At 43.1% G+C, this 18,004-nt stretch overlaps 1 protein-coding gene across 2 annotated transcripts in view; it reads right to left on the bottom strand.

The window, feature by feature from the left end:
* Positions 1–3,328: 3,328 nt before the first annotated feature.
* LOC142804275 (uncharacterized) overlaps positions 3,329–18,004 on the bottom strand; it is a 324,814-nt gene continuing 310,138 nt past the window's right edge. For both annotated transcript variants that reach the window (XM_075891025.1, XM_075891026.1), the window contains one exon: positions 3,329–3,527. In XM_075891025.1, the coding sequence (XP_075747140.1) occupies positions 3,387–3,527 (141 nt within the window). In that variant the 3' untranslated portion in view covers positions 3,329–3,386. The remainder of the gene's footprint in view (positions 3,528–18,004) is intronic.

Here is an 18,004-nt window from a genome sequence, read left to right as displayed (position 1 = left end):
AGAGACAACGCCCCTTGAGACGGGCCTCCCGAGGTCAGCCACTTGGATCGATGGGCTCGGGTGGTTGGCGAGATCGTCATAAGACCCGAACTAGGGGTTCTTCTTACAAGCTTTATGTTTATTAAATCGTTTCCTTTCTCGCATTGACACTGAGCATTAATTTTCGTGCTTAAGGCCTTAACCACATAAGCAAAACACAATTGCAGAATTTTAAAGCCCCTATACACAATATAAATGGCAGACAACAGCGAAGAAAAAAATGGCAGATCCCACATCCAGCGGGAATCAGTAATACGCGAAGCACAACTAAGGAATGTTGGAATGTCACGTTAAAATCAGCACAGCTTTACAAGTTAGACCTAAATATTGCCGTACATGATTTCCATATCATGATTATCATGTTTGTGCCTCCTGGCGTTTGTGCTCGTCGTCTATTCATGACACGTAATACCAAATTTCTTATATGCAAAGCTTGCGAAACGGCCGTGACAGCCTATAAGCGTAGCATGTAGTCATGTTTTACGTGACATGCATGTCTTGACTATCATGTTTTGACGTGTAATTTATCTTCATCTGTTCACGTCATGGGATAGCAAATTTGCCTTATGCGGAGCCAGCGAAACGGCCATGAGTGCATGATTAGCACGGTTTGTACTCAAGGTATTACATGATACGCACATCACGATTATCATGCTTGCATCTGTCACATATGGTCATCTTCAAGTCACGTCACGTAATACCAAATTTGCAATACTTAAATCAGGCAGAACGACCACTGACGCATCATAATCGTGGCATGTAGTCATGCTCTTATATGACACGCATGTCATGATTATCATGTGCGCACTAGTCATTTACTGTCATCATTCATTCACTTCACTTGATACTAAAGTTTGTATATGAAGCTAGCGAAGTGACCGCGAGCTCATCATAAGCATGGCATGACACACGTATCACGATTTCCACAGGAGGGCCTGTCAGTTGTGTTCGCCAAGCAGTCACGAGATACCATACCAATTTTTGCGATGTTATGTGAACTAAACTATTACAGGAGCAGCAAGACCATGTGAATATGGCATTCATGGCGCGCATGTCATAATTTTCATCCTACGAGTAGTGACTTACGCTCGTCATAGAGTCCTGTTGTGCCATGGTATAGATCCTATGTTCCAAACAGCAAGAAAAACTAAAAGTCGTAGGCCCTAGAAAGTAGTCTTTCTTGGGTCTTTTCTAAACACTATTTTGGTAACTGCTACAAGAACACGTGCAGCAGCCATAAATCACCATATTGTCTGTTTAGTAGGGAGGAATACGCAAAGCAATACTTCATTCCTCTGAGAAGCGTGGTCTCCGCTACAAACTTTTAAGAAAATTTGTGCAATTTTTTTATGTTGTGGCTGACGAAGATAAAGAACTATGCGTGAAGCTTTTCAAATGGCTTGGAGCATTTAATGACCCACTTGTTACACAGTTTGCATGGTGTGACGCGTCATTGTTCAATTGCTGTACTGAAACATATTATTACTCATAATAATGCGACTGCTTTCCCCGACTTCAGGCCTGCCTGAGGCCAATTTGCAAATATGTCTGAAGCACTAACCTTGCTCTGGCCCCGCCGTGGTGGTCTAGTGGCTAAGGTACTCGGCTGCTGACCCGCAGGCCGCGGGTTCAAATCGCGGCTGCGGTGGCTGCATTTCCGATGGAGGCGGAAATGTTGTAGACTGGTGTGCTAAGATTTGGGTGCACGTTAAAGAACCCCAGGTGGTCGAAATTTCCGGAGCCCTTCACTACGGCGTCTCTCATATTCATATAGTGGTTTTGGGACGGTGAACCCCACATATCAATCAACCTTGCCCTGTGCTATATTAGTGGTCTTGCACGCAGGTGACCCCTGTTCGAATCGCATTGAGCCGCTGTCGTTTTTATCTACTTATTTATTTTGATTTGCCGCGATACTGGTTACGGACATCGGTGGCTGCAGCGGTGGCAGACGACTTCGGCGCGCGTGATCCTTGTTGGGATCTCGTAAGAGCTTTTGTTGTGAAACAATTCACACGAATGTGGGACGTATTATCTTTCGTCTTCCCCGTGCGCTGGTGACTTGTGAATCAAGACAACTGTAAATTTATTGAAACGAAGGGTTCTATGCATGCATTTTCCCTTGCGTATAGATTATTTTGTTTTCTTGCATGTAACTTAGCATTATTTTTTGGATCTCTTCAGTAATTGAGATAATCATGTCTTCAGGATTGGACATATGTCGCGCTGACCATCTACATTTCTTCCCGATAAGTGACGCGCAAAAGGTTGACGTTAACCCTTTCTATGAGGATTCGTATAAGCATTCTACTACCGCACGCTGTCCAAAATATTCTTAAAATATTCCGCAAGCAGGGTAATTACTTTTCTATTAGGAACCCCGATTCCGACTTTTCTTACTCGGCTCAAGGGGCCAGGGGTGTTTAAAAGCAATACAAGTCCACATATTTTGAAGGCACCTCTATTGTACACTCAACACATAGGGAGAATTCAGACAAGAACTAGCGCCAACTTACAACCAAATTTATTTTTTCCTCTTAGTCAATAAATACGCTAGACTGACGTGGTAGGTATTGAGAAAGCTCGCATTATCACAATCTGTAGATTACCACAGGCCACGTAAGAACGCCACTTCACCTTCCAATAAACAATTACGCTGGCTATAGCACTCAAGACTGTCGGAAATATTCCAAGACATTCAAGCGCAGTGCGTGCAAGGCAACGGTGACGCGTTTAAAAAGTCCATTACATAATAGAAAGCGCTCGTGGCAATATTTTGTTCAGTTCTCAGCAGCCCAAGTTTATTAACGCTCAACGTCGACTTCTTGAAGCTTCCTGATGACTTGACTACCTACGCACGCAAGCATGTACAGATAGAATTCCACTTGTTTAGAGCGGCGGAGCCCGAGGCTGCGGACACTCTGCTTAGCTGCACAATCGCATTTTGCCCGTTGACAATACCAATATCTTGAATACGGACTGATACTTACTTCTTCGACAGGAAAGACGAGAATGGAATTGTGCGGCTGAGCTCCAGACACCGTGTTTTGATCACGCATGCAGCGGTTGAATTTCGACGACAATACGTTGGTCCCCGTGAATCTGTATTGCCGCTTGCGGCAATTTATGCTAAACCCTAGAACACAAACGTGGAAGTAACGCGAAATCGGCCTGTAAAAGCGCGATTTTTTCCCTGCGCTGTCGCCTTCTGGGCATCGCGTAAGGTCGTGTAGCTTTGTAGTGCCGTTGTCGTCACTCACCGTTCTTAATCTCTCCATTCACATAGTAATTCTCACAGACACAGACAGCACTTTATTTCCACACTCACTAAAAAAGCGGAAGTGGTGTTACTCCAGTATCTTCCTGATCTGAGCGCTGAAGAGCTCAACATTCTTGGTGATCACGCGCACCTGGTTCTCAAAGGCCGCGAAAGCAGTCTGCATGGCATCCGACACCTGGCGACCAGTCTCCTCCACCCATGCCGCCACCTGCAGGCAAGAATCTTTTCACTCTCAAGGCTACATCACTTGCATACGATGAAGGGCAGTTCATCCCATATAAATCTAAGGAGCGCTTTACTGGCGAAATGTAGGTGCTGATAATATTATTCTTAATACTAATACCACTATTGTAACGACCATAACAATAATTATTTTAACATCTCTCATATGATTATGGGGGACGCTGAAATGTAGGGTTGAGGTAATTTCGACTACTTCGGGTTCAGTAACGTGTCTCTAAATTTATGCCCACGGGCCTGAAGCCTTTTCGCCTTCATTAAAAAAAAGCGGCCGTCGCGGCCTTTCGTTTAGAGTTGAAGCTTCTTGTCACCCGTTAGGTCCCGGGTCAGGTGGATGGTTTCAGTGATAGAGATATCACGTTGACATCAACTAATGTTATTTATATCAGCTAGTTATTTGCATCAACTGTTACCTGGATATCGCCAAAACTATTTAGAGTAATTCAATTTGTAAAACATATCCGGTCAAAATAAAATCAAGCAATCGGCCCGTGCAGTGTGGATGACGCAACACATAATAAAATGGGAAATATAAAAACTGTTGTCTCCTTAAATATTCATTCAACTACCTTTCTAAAACACCGATAATGTTATGTTATTGCAGCATGTACGCTAAGTAACAAAATGATTTATGTAGTTTACATAACACCAAACAGTGGTTGATCTCAAATATAAACGACACACTTGGAAGAAACTCGGTTTGTTCACAGAAGTTCTACGTTTCATAACAATAGAATGCATTTGCTGCAACGAGGTCTCATTCATGTCACCCTTCAACAGTACGGCAAGCGTTGACTGGAGTGTCTTGTCTTATCTAAATTTGTGTATCTGACGTAACTTGCTGCAACCTGGTATGCGGCACGACGGGGAATTACCCTGCGACAATATCTCGTTTGGAGATGCATTTCTTAAAAAAAGAAACTTTTCACCAAAAAAACCAACTACAAAGGACCTTAAATATATCATCCATTGGTAGAACAACCCTAGAGAGAAAAAAAAAGCCAGAAGCCACGTAAAGTGGGTATGAATCATATGCGAAGCCAGAATGATGAAGGTGTAGATGTTGTGTCGTAAATTTCCGTGTCATGATTATCACGTCCGTGCCTGGCATTGTGTTCCTCCTCCATTCAAGTCACGTATTACCAAATTTGGTATATGTGAAAGCTAGTAAAACGGCCACGAGCGTGCAATGTACGTAGCATGTAGTCATGTTTTACTTAACACGCATATGATTATTATCATGTTTGGACGTGTCATTTACCTTCGTCGTCAATACACGTCAGGTAAAACCAAATTTGGTATATGTGAAGCTAGCTCAACGACTGCGAGTGCGCTATGAGCGTAGCATGTGCTGAACTTTGAACTATGAACTTTATTTCCCATCTATACATGGCACAAAAAACAGAAAAAACAGAAAGAAGACACATAACGACTTGATGAGGTCATGGTCCCCCCTCCCCCAATATTTTTTGGCAACATTGAACGAGGAAAAAAGCACAATGCATAAAAAGGTATATTAAAAATCTATGTGCGTTAAAACACGGCTGAACGTAAATAAGCCCAAAGAAACGTGTTCGTGCAGTTGTCAGAAAATTAAAAAAAAACATTATTTTATAGACAATTGAAAAAACACTTGTATCTGAAAAATCAAACTAATTCAAATAAAATTTGAAACGCGTCGCTAGATACACTACACATAATAAAATAATATTATGCTTAATAAACAAACAAGCTTAACACATATTCACTAATGAGTATGCAAAGTCCACACACACATCACCGTTTACTTTACACATAAAAGGCATGTTCATTGTAAACAACGAGCTGTATGATCCACACAATAACATTATTGCAGAAAGAAAATGTGGCAAATAATGTAGCGAGTTAAATAAAGACGGTAAGACATCGTGTAGCATTTGTTTTCCATATTTTTTCGAGAGTGTGGGACAAAGAGGCTTTTTTTTTTTTACTAGTAGTGAGCATGTTTCGGTTTGACGTTAGCCGTGATAGCTGCTCTAGAAAACCCATGCTATTTTTTTTATTTCCATTAAGATTCCTCTCTTCTAAATTGTTTTATACACTGCCTTTATTTAATAAGACATATGCATGGGATAGTTGGCGATTGGGAATAAACATATTTGCAAAGCGCAAGACTACGAGTAGTTACGACGTAACTACAGAAAAAGAGACAAGGACAGGAAGAGCATTGACTTCAGTTGAAGTCAGCGCTCTTTCTGTCCCTGTCTCTTCTTCTGTAGTTACGTCGTAACTATTCTTAGTCTTGCGCTGTGCAAATGTGCTGCCTTTATTACCATGATGTCTAGCTGATCAAAAAGGGGATTGCTGTGTGCATTGCATAGAGCACTTCAACTTGTTCGAACAGCTTTTTTTGCAACAAAAATAAAATGTTTACGCTTGAGCTGGTTGTCTTTCCCTAGACGAGATGGCAGTAATTTATATGGGAGAGAAAAAAAATATTTAGTAAGAGTTAAACTTTCAATGGCGATAAGAGACGTAATCTTACTAGAATACCTGTAACTTGAGCAAGCTGGTTGGCGATAATGTTCACATGTTCTTCCCATAACATGTTTTTCTTTAAAATAACATATATGTTCTTGGCTGAAGGCACTACTTCTATCATGGAGGTTCCTATTTGAAGTCACCGATGAACAAGTTATTTTTTGTTCTTCGGTTGCAAAAGCATGCCAGTTGTTTTCGTAGCATCAATTCTTAGGAAGTTCGATGAACTTCAGTTGTTTATTTATTGTAGAGCATCATTGGCAATACTGATTAGCTGTGAAACCTTTATGGAAGTCAAATAAACTGGTGTCGCCCGCATGTATAACAAATCGCGTCATAGTGTTGATGTTCATCAAATGGTTTATATGAATGTTAAAGAATTGTAGTCCTAGTATACTTACCGGTGGAATCGCTGCACGTAGTGTAATTTTTTTTTGAATAGTGATTACCTATATAATAACACTTTATTATCTATACTGCAGAAAGCTTTTGATGAAATTCAGAAATGTACTTTAAAGCCGTAATTGTTCCGTCAGTGAAGTGCTGTTATTTCTGGTATCAAAGGCCTTTGAAAAATATTGAGTATGCCATGGCTAACCATATTTTCTTCAAAGCCTTGCACAATTATGTCTTTTTGAGTTAGTATTGCTAATTCAGTTGGGAAAGCTTTTTTAAATCCAAATTGAAAATAGTTTAGTAGAATGTGCTTGTTACAGAATGACGTTATTCTTACGTGTACCAGCTTTTCGAGACATTTAGAAAAAAATGGGCAGGTTTGCTCTTGGCCTTTAGTTCGAATACTTGTTTCTGCTGCCTGATTTGTAAAGTACTGCTACCTTCGTGATTGGCGTGCGCTTTGGTAATATGCGATTCACTGGCTAAATATTGTACTCATGCTCGAAGACGGGACTGATTATATCTAGTACATGTTTTGCTGGACAAGCCTGCAGATCATTGAAATCGCCAGTTTTCCTATGTCGTGTACTGCGAAACACGTTTTGTATCTCTTGAGTGTCAGGCGGGTTTAGGAATGCACTTTGAACGATTTTCAGTTTTACATAATTTATGCATTGGGGGTCATGAGAATATTTACAAGTGACACAAAATAGTTGTTAAAAGCATGAGCTAACTTCATGCATGATATGAGCTCACTGTTTACTGTTAACTCCTGTAGTTTATGTGGCTTTTGGTTCCCATGCAGTAAATAGTTTAGACTTTTCTATGTGACATCAGTTTCTGTCGTTCCTTCTTCAAGTCTAGGCGAATTCGAGACCGTACCATTCTATGGTCACTGCATCGTACCTTGCCAACCACTTCCACATCCTGCACGATTCCTAGGTGTGCAGTCATTATAAAGTCTATTTTGTTCTTATTTTCGCCATTAGGGCTCCTCCATGTCCACTTGCGGTTTTCTTGTTTTCGGTAGAAGGTATTCAAAATCCGCAAATTATTGCGTTCTGCGAATTCTACTAGTAGCTCTCCTCTGGCGTTTCTAGTGCCCATGCCATAATCTCCTACTGCCTGGTCTCCAGCTTGCTTCTTCCCTACTTTTGCATTAAAGTCGCCCATCACTATAGTATACTGTGTTTTTACCTTACTCATTGCCGATTCCACGTCTTCATAGAAGCTTTCAACTGAAGCGTCATCATGGCTGGATGTAGGCGCGTAAGCCTGTACTACCTTCATCTTGTATCTTTTATTCAGTTTAATTACAATACCTACCACCCTTTCATTATTTCTATAGTATTCCTCTATGTTGCCAGCTATGTTTCTGTGAATTAAGAACCCCACTCCCAGTTCTCTTCTGTCTGCAAAGCCCCGATAGCAAAGGACGTGCCCATTCTGTAGCACCGTATAGGCCTCATCTGTCCTCCTAACCTCACTGAGCCCTATTATATACCATTTAACACCCTCTAGCTCCTCGAATAGTACAGCTAGACTTCCCTCACTAGATAAGGTTCTAGCACTGAGCTAACACTGAGAGGGAAAGTACAGTAATTCAAAGTGTCGCTGCAGAACAGGTACTCGGCTCTCAGTGAGGAAACCAACTTTAGCGTAGATACAATGAATGATAATCTGACGAGTATCATTAAGGAGTGTGCAGTGGAAGTTGGAGGCAGGGTAGTTAGACAGGACACTAGCAAGCTTTCCCAGGAAACGAGGAATCTCATTAAAAAGCGTCAAATCATGAAAGTGTCAAGTACAACAGAAAAAATAGAGCTGGCAGAGCTTTCGAAGTTGATTAATAGACGTAAAGTATGCGATGTAAGAAGGTATAACATGGAGAGAATTGAACACGCTCTGAAAAACGGAGGAAGCTTCAAAACAATCAAGAAAAAACTTGGGATAGGCAAAAGTCGGATGTATGCACTAAGGGACAAAGAAGGCAAAATAGCTACCAACATGGATAGGATAGTTAAAATTGCGGAGGAGTTTTACAACAGTAGCCGAGACAACCACGACCTTAATACTATAAGAACTGGCAGTAACCCAGATGACACCCCACCAGTAATGATTGAAGAAGTCAGAAAAGCGTTGGACAGCATGCAAAGAGGCAACGCTGCTGGTGAGAATCAGGTAACATCAGATCTGCTGAAAAAGTGAGGACAGATTATGTTAGAAAAACTAGCCACCCTGTTTACGAGGTGTCTCCTGACGGGAAGGGTACCAGAGTCTTGGAAGAACGCTAACATCATCTTAATACATAAGAAAGGAGATGACAAGGACTTGAATAATTACAGGCCGATCAGCTTGCTCTCTGTAGAGTACAAGCTATTTACAAAGGTAATTGCTAACAGAGTAAAGAAAACATTAGAACTCAATCAACCAAAGGAACAAGCAGGATTTCGAACAGGCTGCTCAACAATTGACCATATTCATACTATCAATCAGGTAATAGAGAAATGCTCAGAGTATAACCAACCACTATACATAGCCTTCATAGATTACGAGAAGGCGTTTGATTCAGTAGAAATATCAGCCGTCATGCGCACACTGCGGAACCAGGGCTTAGGTGAAGTATATATAAACATTCTGGAAGAAATCTACAGGGGATTAACTGCTACCATAGTGCTTCATAAAGAAAGCAACAGAATACCAATCAAGAAGGGTGTAAGGCAGGGGGACACAATCTCCCCAACGCTATTTACCGCGTGCTTACAGGGGGTTTTCAGAAGCCTAGAATGGGAACAGTTAGGAATAAGAGTTAATGGAGAATACCTTAGTAACCTGCGCTTCGCCGATGATATTGCATTGCTGAGTAACTCAGGGGACGAATTGCAACTCTTGATTACGGAGTTACACATGGAGTGCAGAAAGGTGGGTCTTAAAAATATTCTGCAGAAAACGAAAGTAATGTACAACAACCTCGGAAAGGAGCAGCGCTTCGAGATAGGTAATAGTACACTTGAAGTTGTAAAAGACTATGTCTACTTAGGACAGGTAATAACCGCACAGCCTAACCACGAGATTGAACTAGAAGAATAAGAATGGGGTGGAGCACATTCGGCAAGTACTCTCAAATTATGACAGGTAGATCGCCATTATCCCTTAAGAGGAAGGTATATAACAGCTGTATCTTGCCGGTAATTAGCTACGGAGCAGAAACCTGGAGACTCACAAAGAGGCTTCAGCTTAAATTGAGGACGATGCAGCGAGCAATGGAAAGAAAAATGGTAGGTGTAACCTTAAGAGACAAGAAGAGAGCGGAGTGGATTAGGGGACAAACGGGGGTTAAGGATATCATAGTTGAAATAATGAAGAGGAAATGGACATGGGCCGGGCATGTAGCGCGTAGACAGGATAACCACTGGTCATTAAGGGTAACTAACTGGATTCCCAGAGATGGAAAGCGGTTTAGGGGGAGACAGAAGGTTAGGTGGGCAGATGAGATTAAGAAGTTTGTGGGTATACATTGGCAGCAGCAAGCACAGGGCCGGGTTAATTGGCAGAACATGGGAGAGGCCTTTGTCCTGCAGTGGACGTAGTCAGGCTGATGATGATGATGTGACATCAGTTTGCATTATCGTTTCGGCAGGGAACAGCTCCACGAAGTACTGTTTTTGCTGCCACTAAAAACCCAAGAACAATATCACGGAATTCTTTTGAAACGTGGCTAAATCTTCTGCATGTTTTGCGATAAGAACTGTTTAGAAACAGAATCTTCTTGCTCTATGAATTTTAGCGTACTCTCATCAGTACATGGTATTTCTTTGCGTTTATGGCTTTTTTTGGTCTTGAGCTTCAATGACGTTTTATAAGCAATTTTAAATGCTGATAAAAACTACTCGTATACTTTATCGCAGTCTATTTCGTCGTGCGCATCTTCCCAGCTTATCTGCAAGATTTTGCGACAGAATTTATAAAGTGGGAATAGGCTAAATCTTGAAATGTGTTGTGTTAATCTAGAAAGGACGCGAGGGCTACACAGATAAATTTGTAATAAAATATATTGGCAAGTGGTCACTCACCTGAGCGTGATCACACCTGACTCGACGTTTTGTGCATCAATACTTGTGACGCCTTTAGTGATGTCTTACATAAGAGTCTTATCACGATTATCATATTTGAACGCGTCACATACCTTCGTCATTCTTTTACATCACGTAATACCGAATTTGGTTTATGTAGAGCTGGCGAAACGACCACGAGCACACCATGAGTGTGGTATGTAGTCATGACTTACAAGACATGCATGGCATAATTTCCGTGTTAGGGCCTCTAACTTATGTTTGCCATGCAGTGATATCGTACCATACCGCTTTTAGAGTATGTCAAGTGAACGAAGCCACCGCAAGAGCAGCAAGAGCAACATGTAAATCACGACATTCATTACATACTTGTCATATGTTTTGACTAATCACTAATATGCTTGTCAATGCTATGCCATACTAATTTCGGTATATATCCAGTTATCAAAACGCTGGGAGAGCTAGAAAACATCGGCGGCTACATAGACAGATACGGACAATGTCGCCGAAGTTCGCTACGAAATGCTTCGCAACCAATAAGCTGCCCAGAGCTGATTATGGTTCGCACTACAGTAAGCTCTAAAATGTAAATATTATGAAGCAGCAATCGCAGCCACAAGGACGAAGAGTGGTAGTGCCGACTCGTTGCTGTTTTCTTTGAGTCGCTGTAATTGGAATACTCACATGATGCAAAACAATGAAGCCTCTAGCACCAGCTTCATCAAACCCTTGATAAACAATTTCTTTCTCAAGAAAGCTTACTACGAAGGCTCCTTATGTGTTTTGCGACACAATAGGTGTGGCAAACGAACGCTCGAATTTGTTTCCCAACCAACCTGTTCATTCGTCTTTGTACGTGTACATGCGATATACAGATGCAAAATTGTGAAAAATAGCAAGGGAGGGCAGTACCCCCCCCCCCCCTAGCAACGTCAACGTGCTGCAATGTACACATGAAAGGCACAGCCGCGTCCCCCTCAGTGCATCTCACGCAAGCAGGCGGGCTTGTAGGGTGACTTAAAACGCGCTTTGTCTGCTTTAGGGTGAGGACAACTGCGGTGCGGCTACCATACTTGCGCTTAAGGCACCTTCCTGCCGTCTTGATGCTATATGACGGCGCCATTCAGAAGCGCAGAAAACGGGGGGAGAAATGATGTCTCAGTGGCATCAACGCCTTCACCCCCACAGGGTAACACCCTGTGGGGGCGAAGGCGTCGAGGCACACTATGGCTTTGTTCTGCGGCGTGACACAGTGCGGCAGTTGCGGGCTCTGACGTTGTGTGCATAGGAGCACGCGCAATCTGACACGCATACTTGTTTTGTGCAACTCATGGCGTTGAAAGGTGTGCTTGTTTAAATGAAGAAGCACGCTCCCTCGGGGTGACTGATTAGGGCGAGTGTTATGAGTCGAAACGCTCCTGGACTTACTATACTATACGTCCGAGCCCGCAACTGGTTCAAGGTGTCGCGCAGCAGAACAAGGATGCCAGCTTGCGCACGCTACACTGACATGTTCTCCGCTGCGCATTTCGTGTGAAACTTTTCAACGGAGAACAGTTTGAGGGTCATTTCTCTAACTTTACATTGAAATCATGAGTCTGTATGCTACTTTTTTTTTAATTTTGCATTTCAGGCAAGCCTAATTGTACGGCAGACAAGGTGCCTCACTGTGACCTTTACGTGCAGGCATTCTTTATTTGTCTAGTTCCTTTAAGGAAAAGATTTTGGTGCGTGGTACTGTTACTTCTTGCCAACGCAAAACAATTACCACGACAAACAATAGAAACCCGTTTCCTGTCACGCGCGCTGTTGACCTCTGGTGAAGAATTTGCATGTCCCACAGCATCCTCGTTTTACTAAATGCTTAAACTTTCTCACTCTCCGAACCTTCGTCTGAGTAACAGGTAATACTATTTCTGGGGCACCTTCAGGCGATGTTTCCATAAATATTTGTGCCAAGTAGATACAAGCTGACTGCAGTGACCGTAGATTAGCAAGAAACTGTTTTCCGTAATTTTCTGTGACGATAGACGAATAGCAAAAAAAAAGGCATTATCAGCCACCTGAGAACAAATGTTTCGTGAAGCAGGCGGCGAAACATTTCTGTGGGTAATTTTTTATTGTGCTAAATGTTACGAAATGATCCTGAAGAATGATGTTGGACAGTCGCGTATGTTTCACATATTCAGTTGTTTAGAGTTGTGTAACGATGTCAACGACAACAAGGGCATTAACAGTGCGTTAAGCTTATATTACTGTCTTGTTTAACAATGCCCTATTACCCCCACCCCTCACACAATGTTTCAAACATAGAAACCCATGAGGTACTTGTTAAAAAATATGAATTAAACGTTTGTTCTTACGTAGAACCACTTGAGTGGATAGTGCTTGAAGACCATCTTCGGCATTTTGTCGATGTCTGTGGATCTCAATAAAAGTCGCTAAGTACGGGAGCCTTGCATACTTCCATAACTTGAACCAAACACCAGGCTTGAGAGATGCGCTGATTGTTTGCAAATGAATTTTAACGATTGCCTCGAACCAATCACATGGCTTGCCAGATTTATTGGTAACACTGTCTGAGTTACGTCATGTTTGGAAAGTCAATGAAAGTGACGCAGCCGATGGCATCGCTAACTTTGGACGCTACAGCGCCTACTGTGGTGGCCACAAAGCAATGAGTTAGCACGGAAATGCTTCCTTCCTTCCTCCGTGGTGCTTGCCCGGCGTTGCGCTGGTTTGGCACGCGATTTTCTGTTTCCCGTGGATGGGTGTGCGATGTGTGGTATTTGGTGTGACATTATAGACTGCACAAAGCATTCACAGCTGACGCATATAGTTCGCTTCAGTGCTCTATGTAAGAAGTGGACCAGTGTGATCAGGTGGGACAACTGGTTACCAAGCAAAATGATACGCATGTGTTCGAGGCCCGTGCTAAAAGAGAACGAGTCCTCGCGCCTCGTGGCTCGGACGCACGCAGCCGTCGACGCTCTGCTTTAACCTTCAAGAATAAAATGGTGAGATTGATCACGTCTGTGCCTCTTGCTACAGATAGATAGATAGAACGCAGAACGCTCGAAAGGCGTGGAGTTAGCTAAAAAAATGCTTTGTATTTGAAACAAAAAGGGCGGGGCTTTTTTTAGATGGCCTCAAGACGTCATCAGAAAGGTGCTTCTAAGAACTATGTGTCTGATTCCTTCTGGGGTTCTGATATTTATTTTTGCATTCAGCAGGCATACGGGATTGTGCAACATGGATTGAGAGAAAGGGTTGGACGACGTCCGTGACAGGATTGTAATGTTATTATCCCCACCCCTTGTCGTGACCAGAAGGACATATTCATCATACCCTCTTACCTTCCAGAATATTCTGGGAAAGACACATTCATAATCCGACAAGATAGATGCGTCACAGGCCACCATTCACCAGCGTATTATAGAGTAACATACACGAACATAGGTTGTGGTACTGGTGTGAACAAACTTATTAAAAACGCTAAAAGATGACGCGTAATATAGTGGTTCGCAAGAAAGGTCCTTTTCGGTGAGAGTTATGCGAGATGAACACTTAGAATTCGGGTTCTGCTCTGAATGGCTTCAAGATGTCGCGAACGTGGTGGTCAGAATAAAAATGTAGTTGAAAACAACATAGACGACTCCATGTGAACTGAAACACTCTTAGTATAATCCAGGCTAGAATACACGCCAGTATAGTCAGGAAAACAAGTCAAATTTTGCCGCTTATATTGAGCTGGTCACGTGGCTCCGTACCCGTGTCCTATTGTAACCAGCCTGATTTGAAGTGGCCTTCAGAAAAGGCGGGACAAGAATTAGCTGATATTTCAGGTAAACTTTTTTTTTGGCTAGGCGCCAGTGGTTACGCGTGATGTTTCCATAGGCGGCCTGGCTCTGGCGTGGTTGCGTAAATAGGAAGCATTATTTTGAGCATTAGAGCGCGGTTTCTCGCTGAAAATGCGGTGATCATTATGCTTCTAGGCAATTGGAAAACCATTGGCATTACCATCATCTACATGCGCGCGATTAACATGGAAAACAGACTCAGCACTAGAATTGAACTCGGGAAGGCATGCACGTGATGCAGATGTCTTACCTATTGCACCACAATGCCTCCGCATGACGGAGAATTTTGAGCTGGGGTATATATCTACCAAATGGCTTTTCGCAAGCCGTCGGCGGAACCTTGAGCTTTTCTGTGTCATATTCACTTCTTTGCGCACACATTTGATCAGAGAATAGTTTGTAGGGCTTCATGAACTCGAGACAACCACGGTGAGCGCTTTCGGCTCCGACTTCAACTGCTGGTGCGCCGTTCCGCAAGAACGATTAACGTGTGTTCGTGCGTCGTTTTAGTGCTTCCCCAGCAACCGCGGATGTATCACTCACCGAAATTCGCGGATACACGACGAGGCCGTGTTCGGCTGTCGAAACCTACGTATCTTTTTCGCACGTCCATGTGCTGTGAGCAATTTCACCTATTTAGGTCGCTAAATACACGCACGTCAGTGACAGCAGCCTGTTCTCCGCAATTTGAAGACAATAGGCTTTCGCACGTGAACGTTGCATAGGTATTTTAGCGTGCCTGCACTTACACTTGCATTTCGCAAGCGCGAACTGCTGTGAGCAGCACGCTGGGGCAGCAGTGCCTTTTTAGCATTTTGATTATTAATTATTTGTGCAATTAGAATTTATGTGCATTATTTCGCGATAGTGTGCATGGTTTTTACTCATTTTCAGTATTTAAGTGATCCTATTTATGGTTAGTGACTTCTCTTACATTCCTTCAGAATCACACTACTGTTCAAGTGAATGCCGCAATGCGCACCAAGGCCAATTATGACGTACACAAATCAGCGACGGCTGGTAGGTCTCCCTCCAAATAAACAATGCTTTTGAACATCTCTTCCGCGAACGTCTGCGTGCAGTTGGTGTCGATAAATGGTGTAGAAGTTTCCGTATTGACCTTTTTTGTTGATTAAAATTCACTTCAAGTTTGCTGAGCAATTCCACTATCGGGCGAGTAACAAGATTGTCATCAAAACTTAGGAGCACTATTGCGCTGGCATGGTCCCAAAATCGCCGGGCCTAATGCCCGACGTCGTGCTTACAAGCACGACGTCGGGAAGCACGACATAGGAGAATGTATAAAATATTTAGAAAATTAGATAGCACAGGCCACACAGTTGCCAACATTACGCTTGCATAGGATCGTTTTCAAACCTGTGGCGAGACCTCACGTGGCTATGGGGTATAGAATACGTATATAATAGCTACGCAGAATGCTTGGGTTCGATTCCTGCTTGTACCCTGATATAATTATTTGCATTCATTGAGCATACAGATGTGGGCCACGCACATCTGGAGGAAAAGGTTTAACGACGAGAGTGAAGGGATTTTCATCTTAGTCATGTTCTGCACAAAAGATATTCGTCGTACTTGACTGCTACTGCATGCAGTTGCTCTTTAGAAAATGGAGCCTTTTAGAGCTGGTACATTATATCCACAGCAGTACCCTGGTTCTCTTGGTCATTGTTCGCAGTCACAAATACATGCTGAAATATGCGAACTGTACTTAATATTGAAAAGAGTGAGCAATTGTCGGTGGCATACGCTCTCCTGCTAACTTCTGCACCTGACATCTGACTTCTGCACTTGATGTTCAAGTTCCTCATTAAATTACGCAACCACTAATCAAGTATTAACCAACCGACTTTCAACTTCAGTCTTTCGCTGTCTCGATGCCGTCCGATTGTTTCTTTTTGGCCATGCTTTTCTAAAATCCTCAGTTCAGCTTGTTTTGTGAAACACAAACATCAACACACAGATATGCCTGTGTCCCACGGCGTCTTTTTGATGCTGTGGCTGGTGGCCTACCCGGCGTAGGTGGCACCAGCTAATGAAGCGTTCATTTCGCGTATTTTCTGATAGGGGAGGCGAGCGCCTCTTCTAGCTTGCTGTTTCTGCGTGAAGGTGAGCAGAGCACAGCTAACTGGCCATCGGCGTTAGTACGGCCTTTAGCCGCCCCATGCCACCACGGGAGTAGAGCTCACGGAAACGCAGACGGCGGCTGCCCCAGCAAGCTTTACCTATTTCAGTTTTCAGCTGTGTTCGCACTTTTTTATATTTATTGAAAACTTTCTGAATGGTAGTCCTGAAGAGTTTGCCGCTATAAGCAACTAGGTTACTTTATGCCTATGCGTTAGAAGCTATTTGCACGCCGTCTACTCTAGGCTCTTAGGAGAGCACAGGTCAGTATTGCGTGAAATATTGTCGGCAGCCTTCCTGTTTACTTCAGTTCTTGTGACGAGTATTTTCCAGTACGTTATAATGGAAACTTAAGTGCTCAAAGTTCCGCGATGCACGCTATAGTCTACCAGTGAGCTACAACATACACAAGCCTATTCACCAGCTATTTCATAAACACTTTGCGTTTACGGAGAAATAGTAAAAATAATCATGCGACACAGTGCCCTGTTTGTTCACTGACGCACAAGACATGCAAAGTCGCAGTGTTTCCTCCTTGCCGGCGAGCAACAGTAAGGCTAGCACATCCGGACATGCGTTACGCGGTGTGATGTCCGCAGGCATTGGGAGAAATGTATTGCGTTATGCCTTTACCCTATCGGAAAAATTACCATGGTGGATACTGGAAAACATGGTGGGCGTAGTGGAAATAATAGTGGGCATGGTGGAAATAATAGTGGGCATGGTGGAAATTATGATGGCTATGGTGGGACGTAGTGGAAAATATGGTGGTTATGCAGGGACATACTGGGTGGTATGGTGTACAGATGATGGGTAAAATGGAAATGATGGTGGAAAGCAGAGGCTAGATAGTGGGCGATAATGGGACACTCTGCCCACCATTGCGATAATGCTGGGAAGCCCTAAGCATATGGTGGGTGGTGCTTATTATGGTGGGCTACATGGTGTACCAAGCTGAGAAACTCTTCCCACCATTGCGATAATGCTGGGAAGCACTAAGCAGATGATGGGTGCTGCTTGTTATGGTGGGCCACACGGTGTACCAAGCTGAGAAGCTCTGCCTACCATCGCGATAATGCTGGGAAGCAGTAAGCAGATAATGGGTGGGCTTATAATGGCGAGCAATTTATAGTGTACGAAGCTGGGATCTGTACACTACATGTTCTACCACCATGATTTCCACCAAAGGTTAGGCCTACTGACCGAGCCCGTACAATTGTGTTACCCGTGCTTCCGGGTTTCAGAATACACGATTACGACGATTAAGTATGACAATACAGCGCTGCCATATGGCATCAAATAACCTAAATGAAGCATTTTTCATTGTGTATGGTGTCCACTCAAGAAGCAACAAACATCGATGCGACGCCAATAAAGCACTCCCAGAGAACGTAATTAAGGGTCTTCTCACCGACAGCCGCCGGTCACACTCGCCGGCACTTCTCTAGCTTTTG

The sequence above is a fragment of the Rhipicephalus microplus genome, chromosome 3 (assembly GCF_043290135.1).
Source record: "Rhipicephalus microplus isolate Deutch F79 chromosome 3, USDA_Rmic, whole genome shotgun sequence".
NCBI lineage: Eukaryota > Metazoa > Arthropoda > Arachnida > Ixodida > Ixodidae > Rhipicephalus > Rhipicephalus microplus.
This window is presented reverse-complemented; position numbering and strand designations above follow the sequence as displayed.